This window comes from Merops nubicus, unplaced genomic scaffold, assembly GCF_000691845.1.
Source record: "Merops nubicus isolate BGI_N331 unplaced genomic scaffold, ASM69184v1 scaffold29743, whole genome shotgun sequence".
NCBI classification, from domain to species: Eukaryota; Metazoa; Chordata; class Aves; order Coraciiformes; family Meropidae; genus Merops; species Merops nubicus.
Genome location: NW_008597345.1, coordinates 27345 through 46378, shown reverse-complemented (window position 1 = coordinate 46378; position 19034 = coordinate 27345). Strand labels below are relative to the sequence as shown.

General features: G+C 43.6%; 1 protein-coding gene across 1 annotated transcript in view; it reads right to left on the bottom strand.

Annotated features, from left to right (window-relative positions):
* SVEP1 (sushi, von Willebrand factor type A, EGF and pentraxin domain containing 1) overlaps window positions 1–19034 on the bottom strand; it is a gene marked incomplete at its 5' end in the record, with an annotated part of 64921 nt that overhangs the window by 19640 nt on the left and 26247 nt on the right. Inside the window, 10 exons of the mRNA XM_008936679.1 lie at window positions 568–793; window positions 2010–4789; window positions 6232–6904; window positions 8775–8942; window positions 11013–11204; window positions 11511–11595; window positions 12364–12540; window positions 13330–13449; window positions 16367–16540; window positions 18584–18754. Of these exons, the coding sequence (XP_008934927.1) occupies window positions 568–793; window positions 2010–4789; window positions 6232–6904; window positions 8775–8942; window positions 11013–11204; window positions 11511–11595; window positions 12364–12540; window positions 13330–13449; window positions 16367–16540; window positions 18584–18754 (4766 nt within the window). The remainder of the gene's footprint in view (window positions 1–567; window positions 794–2009; window positions 4790–6231; window positions 6905–8774; window positions 8943–11012; window positions 11205–11510; window positions 11596–12363; window positions 12541–13329; window positions 13450–16366; window positions 16541–18583; window positions 18755–19034) is intronic.

Below are 19034 nucleotides of genomic sequence, written 5' to 3'. Positions count from 1 at the left end.
TTCTGCAAAAACTGCTTTTTTCATATGTGCAAACTTACTGACTTTATACTCTATTTACAAGCTCAAGTCAAAGTTGTCCACAGCTAATGTGAGAAAAGGCTACCAGCAGAACTGATGGAGATATTTGCTCTTTAACATAGATTCATGTTTCTACAGCTGCACAGTGGCTTAAAATGTACACTCCCTGTTACTCTGTAGAAAAAGAGCTCTAAACACAATCAGCAGAACACATTAGAAATCTTGGACACATTTTTTTAAAATCTCTGACGTGATTTATTCCCTGAAGCATGATAAAAGTAACATGTAATGCTTTTCCAAAGGACAGCATTAGTTTTTGATGAAGAAATAAATCACTAATTTCTACTTCTGGAAGTTTATCCACACAAAACTACTAATTGCTCCAAGTACATAACTGAATGGTCAGCAAGGAAGCATGTTATATTTTGCAGGAGATGCTTTAAATTTTTTTGTTGTGTGGGACTAAGGGCCAAAAACTAATGAGGGCAGGAGAAAGACTCTTAAATTCAAGAAAGCTGTCAAAATAAAACAGTGTAAATACCACTATACCTTGCATGTAGATGTGCTTGCTCCCACAAGAGTGTAGCCTTCTACACATGACAAAGTGATGTTTGTGTTCACAGTGAAGTCATCCCCAAGTACAATTACATGGGTGGTATTTCCTGGAACGGGACACTTTCTGGGGCAACAGGAAATACTTTGAGGAGACCACTGTCCATCTTCCTGGCAAATGCACACATCCACCTCTGTCTCCATTGTGTAGCCTTCCAAGCATCTGCAACAGAGCATGAAGACCTGACCACAGAGAAACATCTAGGGATGAGCTAACCCATAAACTACAGTCAGATGGTAAGTCTTCAGTATTCATTGCTCATAAGCACATCCTGGGATTTCTCCATTATTTCAGGGTAATCCTGTAAGAAGCTTGCCTGGGCTGAGTTTATTCTGTTGCAAGAGCTGGAAGCTTCAGACTTCATCTCCACCTGCTTCATGCTGCTGCAGCACCACAACAGAAGGAGAGAGGGTGGCTTTAGCACATGGAGGGTACCAAATGCTTTACTGCAATTCCTGCACGGCCCTTCCCTTTGCAAGGAGGGCTGTTGGCTAGGGAAACCGTGTGTGAACACCAAACACTTCTGAAAACGATCTCTCTTCCAAGAACAAACCAAGCCTTAAGCTTACCACAGGCCATTTACTTAGACATTTAAGGCTGTTCCATTCTCTTTCACATGGTGTTTCACCAAGAGAAACTCACCTCGCACACACAAGTGGGTTCACTTGCAGTAAAGCAGACACAAGCACGCCCTTCACCTTGTTAAAGATGCAAGGAAATTACTGATACTGTTAGATTCATCCACATGCCGTCTCCCAGCTCTGTCCCACACTATTATTTGCTTTTACCATAAAAAAAAAAAATCACCTCTCCTGCCAAGGAGCTCCTCACTTTGGAGAAAGAGATCCGTAGTGTGCACGCTTCAAGAGACTAACAAAAATCTCTTTCTGTCATATCTGACAAGGGTGTGATATTTCACCTCAGTAACACCTACTGGCAGTGCTGTATTGCAGTACAGAAAATGGGACAAGAGAAAGACGAGCCCTTCTGCATTACATCAGGCACCTGAAGCAGAAGGAAGACATAAACGGGTTGCCAAAAGGGGAGAAAAATTGTACCTGCTGACTACTGCTGGCACCTGCTAAGAAAACCTGAATGTCCAGACCAGTGTTTCAGAGGAGAAGAGGAATGCAAAGGGTAAACTAAAGGCAGTGGAGGAGTACAGCCCAACAGGCTAAAATATCTTGCTGGAGTTTTGACGGTGCTCCAGATAATCTTTTATATGTGCATGGGAACATGGGCTTTGTCAACCTGAGCATGTGATAGGGTGTAACTTTTCTTCCAAGTCTCTTAAAACTTGCACTAACAGGGTGTACAAACCCTCCACCTTTATTCCTTCAGAGCTTTTATGAAAACAGAATAGCAGCAGCATTCTTACCTGTACTGGACCTTGCTCCCATAGGTGTAAGTGTTCCCGAGAACCTCGGCATTTGGGACAGACGGTGGTGGGCCACAGCTTAACAGCTCGCAGCTTGGGTAAGGCTTCTTCCAGACACCAGTCTCCACACAAGTCAGTTCTGGAGACCCTTGCATGACAAAACCTGTCAAGCAGGTATAGATGATGGTGTTCTCATCTGCAGAGCTGCTCCCATTGATAAATGTGTTGGGGATGATGGGTGGAGAACCGCAGGAAATCTGCCCGCAGCGAGGAAACCCAGAACTCCACTTGCCAGCTGCTTCACAGGTGACTTCAGAAGGCCCAAGCAATTTGAAGCCTTCCAGGCATTGAAACTGGATGCTCTTTCCACAGCTGAAATCTGAGCCAAGAACGACCCCATTGTGAATCTCTGGTGTAGGACACAGACAGAGTAGGCAAGACGGAAGGGTTCCACTCCAGGAGCCATTGGACAAGCACTGCCGTAAGGGATGGCCATGCAGCTCATAGCCTGGGAAGCACACATACTGGGCAAACTCCCCATAGCTGAAGCCTGAGCCGTTCAGAAAGCCATGGGAGATGTCTTCAGGAGGTCCACAAATGACTGGCTCACACCGTGGAGCTTTGGAATCCCAGGTACCGTCACTCTGACATGTAAGCACAGAAACTCCTTGCAGGCTATATCCTTCATTGCAGTGATAGTGCACTTGCTTCTTAAAGCCAAAATCTGAGCCAACCATTCTCCCATTAGAAAGAGGCAGTGGCACAGGGCAGGTCACAGCTTTGCAAACTGGAGCAATTCCACTCCAGCTTCCATTTGCAAGGCAGACTCTACTCCTGTCCCCATCCAACAGAAAACCTTCATGGCAGCTGTACTCCGTACGTCTCTGGAAAGTGTACTCCTCTCCAGTGACCTGACCATTTTCCAGAACTGGTGGTGGGCTGCAGGAGACAGGAACGCAGATGGGCTCACTGCCATCCCATTTCTGGTTCTCTTGGCACCTCCTCTCTGTGGGGCCGTTTAACTGGTATCCAGGATCGCACTCATAGTAGACAACACTCCCATATGTGTAGTTTTCCCCTCTCACGTTCCCATTCATCAGTTGGGCAGGCGAGTTGCACGTCACGGCCCTGCAGTGTGGAGCAGTGTCACTCCACTGCCGACTGGGCAAACAGAGTCGTGTGTTGGAGCCCACGAGTGTGAACCCTGGCTTACAGGTGTACTGCACCGTGCTACCGAGCGTGTTCTCCGTGAAATGTAAAAAGCCATTCTCGGGGGGTGACAGCAAGGTGCACTCTATTGAAACACAGGCAGGAGCGGTGCCGTTCCAAGCCCCATCTTCTTGGCAAGCTAGAACAGGGTTTCCCAGCAGCTCGTAGCCAGAATAACATGTGTATAAAATGATAGTTCCAAACAAGAATGTGGTGAGGTGCATGGCATTCTCCTCCTTCGGGGAACTTTCAAAGCCTTTTAAATTGTCAGCCAGTAACATATGTGAAAGGGAGGGACTCTCTGTAACACTCTCCTGGTCAGAACGTCTTTCCCCATGTCTCACCTGCACATACTCCCCAAAGTCGATGTGAGGAGGCAGACCACAGTCTGCTGGAAGGCAGGCTGGTGTGGAGCTGGACCAGCCTGACTCTTCACAGGTCTGCATGGCAAGGCCAGACAGCTGGAAGCCTGGCACACAGCTGTAAATGACCATGGCCCCATAGCTATAGTCTGCACCCTCTACAAAGCCATTCTCGATGGGCTGAGGGGGCTGGCAATTTATGGCTTTGCAGGATGGAACCTCTGTACTCCACTCCCCTGTCTCTAGGCACCTCAGTGTTTCTTCCCCTTGGAGCTGGAAACCTCTGTCACAGGAATACCTAACAGTCTGTCCATACTGGAAGGTTGTGAAAAAGTATTTGCCATTGGTTATCTTCTTAGGCCTTGGACACTGAACAGGTTTGCAAGCTGGCCTTCCTCCAAGCCACTGGCCATCTTCTCCACAGAGGATAGTTGTGTTCCCCAAAAGTTCAAAGCCTGGTTTACATGTATAGAGTGCTGTGCTAAGGAAGGTGAGACCCTGCACATCAACAATGCCATTCTGAATTTCTTCTGGTTGGGGGCACTCCACAGGAATACATTCTGGCAAAGGCAAGCTCCATGAGCCATCAGCCTGGCATCTGATGGTAGACTCACCCTTCAGTAAAAACCCATCCACACAGATGTATTTCACAGTGCTACCAAAATGAAGAGTTGAAGTCAAGGGATCACCAAAGGGTATGTATGGAGGTGCAGGACACTGTACAACCTTGCAGAAGGGAAAGGAATCATTCCACTGCTGGGAGGGCAAGCATTTCAGTACAGAGGAACCATGCAAAACATAACCCTCTTTGCAGGAGAACTGTACAACACCAACTTGGTAGGTCACTTCCCTCAAGACCAATTGGTTTTCTGCCAAGGGTGGTTCTGGACATTTTGTTGGCACACATTTCGGGCTTTGCTTTTTGCTCCACTTCCCAGACTTCTGACATGTCCAAGAAACATCCCCAATCAGCTCATAGCCTTCATCACAGAAAAATTCAACTTTGGAGCCCATATCAAAAGCTTCTCCCTTGGAGTAGCCATGCTGGATGGGTGGTGGTTTTCCACAGCTGAGAGGAACACAGTAGGGAGGTGATTCACTGTGCCACTGTCGATTGGCTTGGCAGATAAACATGGAGCTCCCAACCATCTGGTAGCCAGACTCACACTGATAATTTGCCTGATTCCCAAAGAAGCGTCCAGTTGTTTCCTGCAAAACAGATAAGACAGAGACATGTCTGAAATGAAGATGCATGACTGGGGCAATAGAAGGCTGATTTAATCTCTGGTGTTCTCTTGGTCTAGCTTCTAGCTGAATCCTAAATAGCAGTAAAGGCTGTCTGCAAAGGAATGAATGCAAATATCTTGACATAGAATGTCCTGCCTCAAATTATGTGTTCTGCTGTTAGGAACTCTGAGAGCTTCATCAAAATAAAAGAGAAAATTCAAGGCTTAAAAGGCAAAAGCTAGAAACTATTTGCTTCCCCCCTTCCTGATCCATGAGGCCAAAAGATGTGTAGACAGGGAGACAGAAAAGAAATGGATCAGGAGAAGCTGCCATAAAATGGCCTATTGTTGTGATTCTTTAGTTTACAGGCATAATCAAGGCTGGAGCCCTCAGATGTACTACTTATAGGAGGCATCTGTAAGTGCCACATATGCAGCCGCGAGTGTTGAGCAGGCAGCTGAGGAGAGAAGTTGCTGGATGAGCTCTGACTGAGGTATTAAAAAATGTCTCTAACTGGAAAGAACATCTGCAGAATTGATCCTACCTAAGGAAGACAACAAAAAGTGACAGGCGTTAGTTAGAGGATGTATCTGTGCGGGAATTTTGACAGCTATTGTTGCTATTACTGCTGGAAGCCCATGTAGGGACTGGCATGCAACACCATCTCCGCTTCCCTGCCCTGTCCCCCTAACACCCCCCTCCCCCCAATTTCTAGCATATGCAGACTCACTGGTGGCTAGATTGAAGGAAGGAGGGGGCATGCTCACAAGAAAAATGCTTTCAAAATTCAAAGTTAAATGTTTACAGTAGTGTTTTTGATCTTCCTTACTATTCCATACTACTCACGTGCATGAAAGCATGGGTTAAGTAGTTGTTACAGGTCTGTGCCGTCACAAAGGGATTTTTAACTTCTGGCATTGTTGCAATGTAATTTAATAAGGAAAGGGAAGTTCTGACTTCAATAAAGAGATGTGCTTGCATCAAAATGAGAAAAATTATCCCGAGGTGATTTATCTATTGCAAATCAGAATACTTTTTAGTGAAAAGAGAGAGGCTTGTGAACTTGCAACAGTACTTCACATGTCTCCAGATGGCACTGAAAAGCCACCCATAGACCAAACAAATGAAAAGTGAGACACTGAGGGAATTAATTGACTGTCATATGGCATCTTGAGTCTCCTAACTAAAAACCCACTTCAAGATAGGAAATCCCATGGAAATGTCCACATTTTTTCACGTGTTTTTTTCCCCATGACTGTGCTGCAGTTCCACTCATTTTTCCCTTTGCTTATTCCATCTGGTGACATGCTTTCTCCATTTTAACAGGGGAGCAAATCAGAAGAAAGAAAACCCCAAGAGTGGCAACTGTGAGGACACACTCATTTTGCTGTGGTGCCAGGCGGATGAGAAAATTCATTCTGTACCTTAATAAAGCCATTCTCAAGCTGCGGTGGTTCTCCACAGGACACTGGGTGGCACGTGGGCAAACTGCCACTCCAGTTGCCAGTGGCCTCACAGGTCCGTTTCTTCTCTCCCTTGATGTAGAACCCCTTGTTGCAGCTGTAAGCCACCACCGCTCCGAAGCTGTAGTTGGCCCCACTGGCGTAGCCATTGCTAATGGGGGGCGGCTCTCCGCAGCGAACGGGGATGCACTGGATGCTCAGAGGAGAAGGATTCCACTGGCCCCCTCGAAGGCACTCGATCTTGGCCGAAGTGTTCAGAACAAAGCCTTCCATGCACTTGAAGCTCACAATGGAGCCAGCTGCAAACCTGGCTTTACTAATGGACTCCAGGATGCTGTATGAGACGGTGGATGGCTTTTCACAGAAATCAGCTACGCAGTGGGGCATCTCCCTGCCCTCCGGAGGCACCCACTTCCCCTCTGCATTGCAAAGCAGCTGAGAGTTATCAGCCAGGCTGTAGCCATCTGAGCAGAAGTAATAGGCTACATCACCAAAGAGGCGGTGGCCACTCTCTGGTGATGCATTTTCCACATGGGGTGGTTCATCACAGGATACTGCCAGGCACTGCTGGTGGCTCACACTCCAATCACCGCTGGCTAAGCACTCTATGGTTGCAGGGCCAACTAACGTGTAACTGTGGATAAGGAAACCACATAGGAAGTCAAAAAGACAAGCATGGTCAAATGCTACCTACACTTTCCTGAAGCTCCTGCAGCACACACTTGCTAGCACCCCAGAAGAACAGGTTCCTCTAAAACAGCTATGATGAACTTTAAAAGGAATATCTTAACACCTACATGTCCATGGGTGAGGTATCACAATTGGGGATATCCTAGCACACCCTGTGTATATTGCTTCTCGCTTGTTTGTCCACCTTATTTAGGTTCCTGAACTTCCATTTTCTTTGAAACTACGACAACAAACTTGGCATTCTGATGTAACAGTCCATGCAGTCCTCAAAGAAATGATCCCACCTAGAAATGCTTCCCCTTTAGCAGAACTCAGAAAGAGAGGAAAAGCCCATAAAAGGGCCTTTTGGGCTCCTGTATCAGCCCTATCAATCTATTTTCACACTTGCAAGCAATGAGAAAATCCTTAGTGAGTAACCCACAGGTGCTTTTGCCAATGACTGACGTGGCAATTTTATAACAACTTTTCCCTTAAAAAACACTGTACAAATTTTTATAAATGCTGAGTAGAAAAGAAAAAGCATCTTTTACAACAAAATTCTGCTACATGATTATTGTTAGTGTAGTTGTATTTCCCTAATCTGTCTCTGGGATGCAGTGACAGGCATCACTCCATGCTGCTCATCACTCCAACCAAATCCCTTATTCAACAGTACAGTCACAGGTATTTTTTCCTTAGTTTTGAAATCTCTATGGTATGCTGTCACAGAAAGCAAGAACACCATAACTAATACAGATTTCCCAGTGACTCCTTCCAGCTGCAGGGTATTGATGGCAACACCTGTAAAAGTGATTTGTTTTGTTTGCAGCACCTGTTTTCAAAGCCTCATGACTGGACACCAGGAAAACACCCTATTATGTGCCAGTGTTTAATATGAACCACTTCACTGTCACAGAGAGCTGCGACTCTCTTTTAAATGCTGCTATCCTAGTCCATTTAAAGTGCTTGTGCAGGAAAGAAAATTACCTTTTAAAATCATAGTACAGTAAAAATGCAGAATAAGAATGCTTTGCTTCAATTATTTTTCAAATAATACTGCAAAGTCAGTTTATAAGAAAAAAGCTGGCTTATCAATCTACTGTTTTATATCAAGGAGCAGAAAATGCTCCAGTCACTTAGGGCCTGAACTGGAAAAAGTTCTGCATGTCTGCTCCACCTTTTGGACAGAACAGTTTCAAGAAATTCAGTGGAACTGCGGAACTGCTCACAGGCTGTAAAGATAAGCCTGTGCAAAGGTTCTTGCAGGATCAGAGTCCAGCATTACATTCATGCTCAACATCATCAAAATGGAGCCTCACATTTGATGAAATGCAGTCTAAAACTGTCACTATATCGGCTAGACAGGAATCAAAGAAAAATAATGCATCTCAATAAACAAGGAGTCAGTTTTAAGGAAGCAGAATTGAGAACACCAGAGCAGATAGTTCTCAAAACACACTAAACAGGTTTCTTACAACCTCAAGAGACACAGGGAATTTTTTATGATCAGGGCTTTGAGTTTACCACAGAAGGATGAGTTCTGTACTAACTCCGAGAGAGCAGCCTTCCTACTGAATTGGTCTATCATTCCCCATGACTCCTCTCCATTTTCCTTTTCCAAAGTGTGTTTAGCACCTGTGAAACTAATTTAAGAAATGCCTATGTGTCCCATACTAACTTGACAGCTCACAAAAAATTCTACATGACACTTAATTGTCAAAGAGTTAAGACAGAAGCAGTAGAAATGAATTAGTGTGCAGCTATAAAGGACTTGTGAAGCAGTGCACCGGTTTTACTTGTTCTGACTATTAGTCCAGTAGTGCTAATCTACATACCCTTCTTTACACGTGTAAGAGACTGTGCTTGCAAAAGTGAAGTTAGTTCCACTGATGACTGCGTCTTTGATAGCAGGAGGAGGTCCACAAGAGACAATGTTGCAAGTTGGAGGTGTGCTGTTCCAGTTCCCTGAAGATCCACAGACGAGTACAGAAGGCCCCTGAAGACTGAGACACAAGGATCATTATTAAGGCAACCATTTCAGTCCAGCTGAGGAGCAGAGGGGGAAAATACGCTTTGCTTGTCACTGACCTCCTGCCCCCAGTGAAACCAAGGGGAATCTCTCACTGATTTCAGTAGAGGCCAGAATTTCACCCTCTGTTCATGAAAAGGCACTGCTGGTGCTGTCAAAAAAGCTGTTCTTCAGATTACTTTGAAGAGAGAGGTGGTGGAATTCATGTGGGGTCTCAAAGCACTGTGCAGACACACACATGACTTCTGCTGTAGCTTTGCCTATCTTTGAGCCACATGTTACAAAGTTATGGGGTGCTTAAATATTTAGTTAAGCTTAAAGATTGACTTGCATGCCACCAACACCACACCAGTCCTGAGACTTGCAACCAGGCCTCAGTCTTAGACATGATTCATTCAGGGACTTAAACACTATCTTCACTCAGAAAATGGAAGGATATGCTTCAGTTCAGATTTACAAAAAAGCGTTAAATTCCTTTGGGATATAAAGGATTTTGCTTGAGTAAATAGCCACATACATTTGAAATTGATAGTATTTTTGGTTTCCTTAGCTGGGGAAACAGCAATGCATTGGTACAAAAGGTGTGACTCAGTTCTCTGAACAGAGGTATTCAACAACACCCTGAGATGACTGGGTTCACCCAGGGTGAACCCCCTGTCCTCCAGCTGCTATGTCAGCTGGCCATGGATTCCCAGTAGGTCCTATGTCACATCTGAGAGCCCTACACAGGATCGTCTGGTTCCCTACAATTTAGTCTCAAATAGTATTAGGCACCAATGTTTAGTTGACTGAAATGAGTACAGAGGTTAAGCAAAGAGAACAACACTGACCTGTAAAACCTTTCCAGATATGGCACAGGCCCCTGTCAGGCCAGTGGGCTCTGCTTACTTGTGGCAATATGTTTAAGACAAAGAGCACATAAAGAGGTACCTGAAGAAAGAGACTGGTCCATACTTAGGTCCAGAATTAATGTGTAAAAGGGACAATGTTTGTGAGGGCCTCTCCTGGAGTGGTGACCACAGGATGGAGGACTTCTCTCACCAAACCATGCTAGTCAGGTAAAGGGAGTTGAACTAATGTGCTATTTGCTACCTACATGTCCTAAGTCCATGGCCAAAAACTGCACTGACACTGAATAAAAACACTGCCTGGTGTAGTGGGGTAGAGATAAGCCCACACTGTGGATCTACAACTTAACACTATATTGGGCTGTACTCAAGTTATCCGTTACTATTTACACAATTAAGATTCACCAAATGAACACGCCTCACCTACCTGTCTGCATCCTGACAAGGGAATGCTTACAGCAGGAAAATACAGAAAAAAATGAGACCTAAACTGGTCCATATGAGACTGCTTATGTCAGAGTAAACTGCCAGAGGTACAAGCAGATATCAGGAGAGGCAGAAACTTGCACTTAAAGCCACAACCTTGCACATAGCATTATTGTATTATTTTTTAAATTGCAGCATATTAAAAATATGTTTGTACGATAATTGCTTATAAACATAAAACAGAATAAAAGCCTAGAATAAATAACTACTACAAAGAGCTCAATGACTCAATTAGTAGCTTCAGAAAGTTCTTAAACCAAAGGCACTGTAAACAACAGTAAAAATAATACTGGTTCTGCACTAAAACTGTAGAGGTGTGACAATCTTTAAAGACAAATGAAAACTTTCAAACAAAACGACAACTGTTTTTTTCCGAATATTCAAAATACGTCTCTGATCTTGATGGTAAAGTCAAGCAATCCTTAAAAATCATTGCATATATATGTATATATGCATAATATATATAAAATTTTTTTTTTGTATAAAAATATTTATATATGTATATATAAAATTTTGAATGACCTCCTTGAACTGGTCATATTTAGAATGGAATACAAAAAGTACTTTTAAGATGCAAAGAACTCTTTTAAAATTCTTGTTTAGTATTTTATGTTTCTGAGAACAGATTTTAGCTTTGTCTCTCAGAAGTAAGTTAGTGCTTCTGGCAAGTGTGCTGCTGGCATGTGGCTAAGGAATGTTCCTGTGTTTACCTGTATCCGTTGTCACAGGTGTACAACACAGAGGAAAGGTAGGTTGTGCCCGTGTGTGTGTATTTTCCATTGCTGATATCCTCTGGGCCAGGACAATTCACCATTTCACAGAAGGGGGGAGGATGATTCCAAACGCCATTAGCAAGGCACAGAATTTCCTTTTCACCCACTAAGTGGTATCCATCATTGCATCTGAGAAGAAAAGAAGTGCTGTCAAAGCCAGAACACTTTATGCACAATGTAATCAGCCATCCCTTTTCTCTCTTCATCCACACCTGCACAAACCCTCATTCTCTGCAGGGCACAGAGAAGTAATACTGGAGTAAACATTCAGCTCTGCTACTGAATATCCACAGCTATAACCAAATTTTTTTCCTTTACTTTAATCCCATCTTGCTCCTCCATTTCACTCACTCCCTCAATTCAGCCATACTCTCATTTGTTGTCAGATTCTCCATCAGCTATTAATATAGCACTTCAAACACACTGAATTCCTACCTGTATACCACCTTACTGCGATATGTAAAGTTGGAGCCCAAAATGGCACTGTTCTCTGGAATGACTGGAACACCACAGGATATAGCTTTAAAAAGACAGTATTACAAGAGAGGTTGATACAACAACACAAACAAAAAAAGAACATGAAATCAGGATTTGCTTTGCTTTCTCTAAAGAGGTTTGAAGATGCGTAAAGCCGCTGGTAACAATGGGTTCTTGACTAAGCTGTAACTGACATTTACAGCTCTGACTTTACCTTACTGAGAAATTTGACTAACTGGAAATAGGTAGTTGGAACTCTTCTAAAAACCACATGCTTGACTGTCAAGAGTTTTCCATATTCACCCCTCCCTATGGAGAAAGTAATTGTTTATTTGACATTGTCTTTGTCACCCCTTCATTTTACCCCGTTGCTTCACTTCTTTAGTTCTAGAAACAATTTCTGCAATTATGCCACATATATGTATGTGCACCACCCTGTCCTCTCTGGTATTCACTGAAATGCAGTTAGTGATCTGTAAGACACTAAGTTCCCACAAGTTCCTTGAAAACAGGAGGCTGGGTGGAGAAGAACTTTTAATGCTTGCATTACAAACAGCTGAGTGTAGCCTTTGACACTTCAGAGTATCTGCATAACAGAGCATCACTATCAATATGACAAGTGTATGAAAAGTGCTTACTTTTCTTAAGGGAACAGAGATTTCAACACTGAGACACAGGTCTGCTAGAACAGGATTTCATTACGTGCTGTGGTCCCTTTAGTAGTGGTAGTGCTGTAGGCTCTACACTACTTTCCCCCTTCTCTCTCTTTAACAACATGCCTTACAATATGCATTCTCCCCTGGAAACACACCTTCACAATATGGTAGTGGGTGGCTCCACTCCCCAGACTCCATGCATGTAAGTTTAGTCACTCCTGCCAGCTGAAACCCTTCTTCACAGGAAATTGTTACTTCACTGCCAACACTGTAAGTCTCCCCGTTTAAATAGCCATGCTCTGGATTTCCTGGATTATGGCACCTCACAGGTTCTGAGGAGGAAAAGAGAAAATATCAGTAATATAACTAAGTATCAGGTTTTATAAACAAGTTGCAGGAGGTATTCTTGGGAATTTTCTGAAAGCAGGAAGGCAGAGCACATGGAACATACTTTTAAGTAGTTTACAGCCTACCTAGCTTTTCTCTGTTCTGTATGTGAGTGACAGGCACTGAAGACTCTCACAAGTAAGCTAATCTTGATAAGGAAGACCCCGCTGTAACTGAGTTTTCATTCAGTGTCAGATGTGAACACATCTTGTGGTAATTTTCCCTCTGTGAGCGTAAGCCTCTTGCAGCACGTCCAGGCCTGAACATGAAATCAGCTCAGCTACCCTTTATCCCAGTCTATGCCCCTGTTTTTGTCATCTTCACACAAAGTTACCTTACTTCATGCTTTCACAGGCAGCTCAAGCCCTCTTCAGATGCCTGTAGTAAAATACTTCTTCACAGCATGTCTCTGCTCTGAGAAGTGACACTTCGTGGTGTCTGGCTCTCTCAGGTTCTCAGCATGTGTGTTTCATGTGCAAGAGGACCCTGCATGTGTGTATGCCTTGGAGCAGAATCCCTATGATGGTTGTCTCCATTGGGAGAGGTGAGTTCTCAAGGAACAAAAGGAGACACTTCATCACGGCCTCACTTAGGCCAGAATGGCCTGGAAATGAGAGCATGTCTGCCCTGTTATTACCTTGGTATCAACTACTGTCAACTGTTTTCTGCAGTGGGAGGCAGAATACTGGTCTATACAGAACCTTGGAAATGCCCGATGTTTTTCTTCCCCATACCTGCACATTTTTTACCATCTCCTGTGTAAGGAGGGATGCAAGTGCAAACATAGGACCCGTTTGTGTTAAGACAAGATGCATGCTCACTGCAGTCTGATCCAACAGCACATTCATCAACATCTGCAAGGAAGAAACACAAAAAAGATGTCGCTGGGGTGGCATTTGTACTAGGCATCTGCTTTAAATTTCTGTCTCACTGTCAAGAGAAATAATTTTAATTAGTATAATTAAAAGTCACTCTTCACATTTTTGATGCACTAGTATAACACTCAACATTTAAGGCAATATTTATGTTTTCTATATAATTTATTATACAGTACTGTGAAATGTGAGAAAATCAGAGACAACTCCTACTGACCTTCAGTCAATATTTCCACAAAAACTATCTAGTTTCCAAGTAGCAAAGGAACAGACATTGTAACTCGTGCTATTACTGCTAGTCTGGACAGATGCTATGAGGGAGGACTTCTGCATTAAACACTTGCTTGGGAAATCCTCTAAATCTCAAGCTTTCCACTTTTCTAAGAGATGAAAACTTAGCAAAGAGGGAGGACACTCTGAACACAAAATATGATGAAAGCCACATCTCTGCTGAAGAGAATTACATTAGACTAGGAATGAAAAGTGCTTGCAGTTGCCAGAAAAGTTAAAGTGAGTTAAAAATATATTAGTTGTTATAATTAACTATTTATATTATAGTAGTGCCAAGAAATGTCAACTGAGGATTTATCTTTGTGTGGCTTGGTACTATACAGAAAAAAAATCTCTCAGTCCAGAATACTTCATATCAGCTTTGAAACCCTGACTGTACAGAAGGGTTCTTGGTATGTAAGCCATGAGTCATAAATTGCAAAGGGTTAGTTTCAAAGTTTCTAATTGAAAAATGCTGGCATCAGGGATTATTCTCTATATAAATCAGACTGTCAGAGATAGGTAGAGCAATTCTTAATTTAAAAGCCCTGCTAAAGGACAGCTGTCAGACAAAGCGTGCAGACATACTGCTGGAGTTCTTCATCCACTTCCAGGCAGAAAAGCAACTTGGTTAAAAAAGCAATAAAATTTTCTGAATTGGAGTGTTTATTCTTCACTGCTGAATGAATCTAGTCAGCATGGAGAGAACCTGGAGTTTCTTTCTGATGTGGAAGGTGAAAACTGCATGTTAAAGTCAAAACAGTGGGCAATCACACAAGCATCAGGAGAATGCAAAGTGCTACCACAGCAGAACTGGAATGACTGCTCCTCCTGTAAGGTCCTGTAAGACAGGGAAGAGTGGAAGGACACTATGACTCAGATGTGTAACAGTGCAAAAGGAACGCCCCAAGGCACAGGTGTACCAGGTCCTGTTAGCACTTGCCTGCAGTGTGAATCAGAAAGGTAAAGGGTGGGTCAGGGTGCCAAAGCCACTCTTGTTTTCATTTTTCCTTGTCTAATCTGCTTCATGAGAGACACAGCAAGCTGGAAGGTGGGGCATAAGGCTTTTCCTTCTCAACATCATGCTGCTTCCTGAAGACACCAAACTATTTGGACAGCCTTTCAAACACCTGCTCTGAGCCTCCTCATCTTCAGGCCTTGGTATAAAGTGCACAGGAGAAAAGCAAAGAGAGTAACAATAGACTGGACAGTCTGTTTGGAGGTTCTAAAGGAGGCCTTGTAGACAGGATGCTGTGAAACCTGATGGATTTCTGGACTGCTGGCTTTTCTTCTGACTGAAAAAATTATGTGCTATACCTACATAAAACTAAGATCCAAACCAAACATCAGTCTTGCCAGGTTGTTAGGCAGCAAATCACATGTTATGCATGGCTAAGACAGCAGCAATCCAAGTACAACTAGCTAGTGGATTCTAACAGGGATCTGCTGAAGACATGTCCCTAAGAGAACAGTCACATCCAGTCCACCACAGGCAGTACAAAGCAGGTCTGCCTCACCCTTCAGCTCCTGCAGCTGCATCTGGTTTATCAGACCTAGCTGACCAGGAAGTAAGTTATGGTGTGGCAACCATGTGAACTGTGCCCATAAGAGCACTCCCAGCCCTCTCACTGCTGCAGCTGCTTGCTGACAGGCGTGAGTGACTGACAAATAAGCCTCCACCGTGGAAGAAGGGTCAGAGGAGATGGGCAAGGGTGATCTGCCCATGAAGCTCAGGGAATAATGTGGAGTGTGACTGACCACTGCTGTTACAAGGAAGCTGAGTCAACACCAGGGGAGAGGAAGGTGACCTTTGTTTTAGGTAAATACTTATCAAAAGCTGAGTGGATCAACTAGTGATGTAAATGCTTCCTCCTGAGTTCTTCCCAGAGTGTAAATGTCTCCTTGAGTTGGCCACACCAGCATGGGGGTAGGAACTGGATACATGGCTCAGGACAACACAGTGTACAAGAACTGGGTAACTAGCTAAGGGCTTTGTTTGGCTTCAGCCCATGTATTCATTCCTGGCTACTGGGGACATCCAGTGTCACGACAACAAACATATTATGGAGACTGGTAATAGAAAACACATTTGTATAGAGATTGACCTGTGTATGGCAACTGCTATATTTTGCTAAGTGTAAGCTGAATTTATCTGTATTGTGTTATGCAGTGTATTTTGTATCACTCTGCTAAATCTGTGCAGCATCAACTACCTTCAAATAAGTGATTTTTATATGGAACATTACAAGTTCCATATGTGGAACATCTAAGAGAACCTGGTCTGAGAGTATGGGTCAATGGGACTCTGACAGAGTGCTGAAGCATGGGGAAAAGCATAGGTTAGGAGCAGAAAATGCAAGGATTCCAGGACTAAATGAACATGGAAGGAGAGATGTTGGGAGTTCAATGCAAGCGTATTAAGCACAGGGTGTGGTCATACAAGACAACTGACAGAGAAAGATGCCAAAATGTATTCTAGCATGGCATTTCAGCAATGTCAACATTTTGGAGTGTGGTTTCTGAGATCCCGGTCAGCCTTTGTAATTTCAGAACAAAACCCCACGCGAGGTCAGAGGAGAAGTGCACGGTGGCCAGCCCATGCAGCCACAGCTACTGCACATCTCACCAAGGCAAGACGGTGAAATGCTGTTCCAGCTTCCATTGTCCAGACACAACATCCTGGAGTCGCCCAACAAATAGTAGCCACTGTTGCAGTGATAGGTAACAGTACTGCCAGCGAAAAAGTCCTCAGCTGAATAAAATCCATTTTCTAAAGGTGGAGGCACTCCACAGCTGATTCCTGCAAAATGATTGACAAGAGAGCACAGACATTAGCAGGCACAGGTCAGCTTCAGAAAATTCCACATGAGTGACATCACTACATTTCTTCCTCTGCTGCTGTGGAATCCTGTCCACAAGAGGGCTCTAATCTGTTCTGAGGCAGCTAGCTGATTAGAGGTCTGCTGGAAGGTCTTGTTTTATGGACGGTTGTCAGAGATTAAGCAGGACTCTCCAGCTCCTGTTATTCTGCTTGCTCTAGAAGAGACGTTTGAGATTAAGATCTGAGCAGATACCCTTCAGTCACAGGACACTTCTCTTGATAATCAATGACCCTTGGTGAGATCGAAAGAAAAAAGAAAAGGAAGTTTGCCTCCATGGACTTTCCTGTTATCTCCCTTCACTGAAAAACAAGCTGAACATTACTGGGCCTGTTGCAAAACTAGCTAACAGATCACTGTTAAAGAAGTTACAGTACTGGTCTGAGACCAGGGAGTGCATCAACAGTGGAGGGATTGCAAATGAAGTCACATACAACCTCGGGCATCACTTTGATTACAGTAAATAAGCCTGAACTATAAAATATTAATAAAAAACTAAGAAATAAGCAGTACTGCTTCGGTGCATTTTTATTTTGATCAAGATGACATGGACTTATTCCAACAGCTGCACAGATCATCTTTGCAAGTACATGGATTGTAGCAACTCCTCGCTCCCCAGCCGTGCACAAGGACTACAAGACACTGTGAAGCGTTTAAAGCCTGTGGCAATGGAAGCCAAGTACTTGCTGTAGAGGGGTGGAACTGAAGAGCTTGTAACCAAGACAGGCTTTCAAGGGATGGGGGCCTGTGGTTTTAGGGGTCTTTGGTACCAGTAAGAGGAAAAGGATCCTGGTGGGTAAAGGCAGCAATTACAATAAGCCCAGTCAGTAAAAGAACCTTTTCTGTACCAAACCTTCTACTATAAACCCTGTAGTTCTTTATGCAATAAATATCTATCTTTAACCCATCCTTATTCATCAGATACTTGTGGAATGGGCTGAGAAAGGCCATTGGGTGAGTCTGGCCCTCATTCACTCAACATGTTTGTGGCAGGTCAACCCTATTCTGTCTGAGCTCTGTGCTGAATAGGCAAAACTGCCTGGCCCATTACAGAGAAACCAAATGACAACACTAACAGGACTGTGGTGGCTTGTCACAGATAGCACATCAAGAGAGAGCAAAGCTGTCTCTGCCAGTTAACTTATGCTCTGCCTAGCACAACTTGCTTTTGGGTAAATCCTATTCTTTAGGAAGAAGAGGAGACACCCTGGAATTCTGCTGAATAAAGAGGAGGACATGAAAATCACACCAAATCTGTATAAAAATATTTTAGAGGTATTTTAAACAAACTGAATGATTTTCTTCAAACTAGTGGTCAGTTTTGGGATTGTGGGATACATACTTCTGCAATGAATTTACTAGTGTGCTGAAATGAAAAACACAGTCAGCAGTAGTCACTTGTGCAGTCACAGCAGAGGAGAGCCAAAGGAAAGAAGGCAGGGGCAGGAGAGCAGAAAGCAAAGAACCTTGGCAAACCAAACGTACACAGCCTGGTTTCTTAGAAGACATCCTGTAAGTCTTGGAGGGTTTTTAAGTCCTGACAGAAGTATCTGCTGCCTTTAAATGAACTACCCTGTAACATACTAATGCCAAAGCTTTTACTTCAAATGAAATGTTCTCAGCGACACTTAAAAATCACAGAGATACTCCAGCATTTCCTGTGAATCTTCCACATTCCTGGTGCCTCCTCAGGTGGAAAGTTTGGAGTTTCACGTTGCTGATCCAAACAGACTAACTTCTGCAACACAGGCATTAGAAACTGACTGAAAAAGGTGGCTGAATCTGACCGTAGTGTAGTTCCTGCTCAGTAAAACGTGAGTTTCATTTAAGCATCTATTCATATGCTGTAACGTGGATGGATTCAAGTGCATCAACGCTGCAGGGATAAACAGGCCATGAATAGTGATAAGGTCCAAACAAAAGCTAGTGTTTCCTAATCCCGCCAGCCCACTGAGACAACTCACTTTCACAGCGGGGAAAAGGCCGCGTCCACTGTCCCAGGTTAAGGCAGTGCTGAACTGAGTTTCCCACTATCTGGAAGCCTGGGTCACAGGAAAGGCTCACTTTTGATCCTGGCTTTAAATCAGCAGAAGAGGCCCGCAGATGTGGTATGGATCCTTGCAAAGATGGACAGTCTGTGGATAAAATATGTGCATACAGTAAGAGACACAGCTGTGTGTGGAAACAACTAAATTTGTTATCTGACTGTCTGATCCTGTATAATTTTATCCAGGAGAAAGCTTTGGGAAGTGTTATGTATGCCACATATTGACTGGGTTCAAAGGGTTTTAAGAATCATCAACCTATAACATCAGAAAAGGAATGTGCAGGAAAAGAGGTGAGGAGGCATGTTAGTACCATCCAATCATTTTTAGAACAAAAGATGAGATAAGCTTATTTCTGTCCCAAAACCAT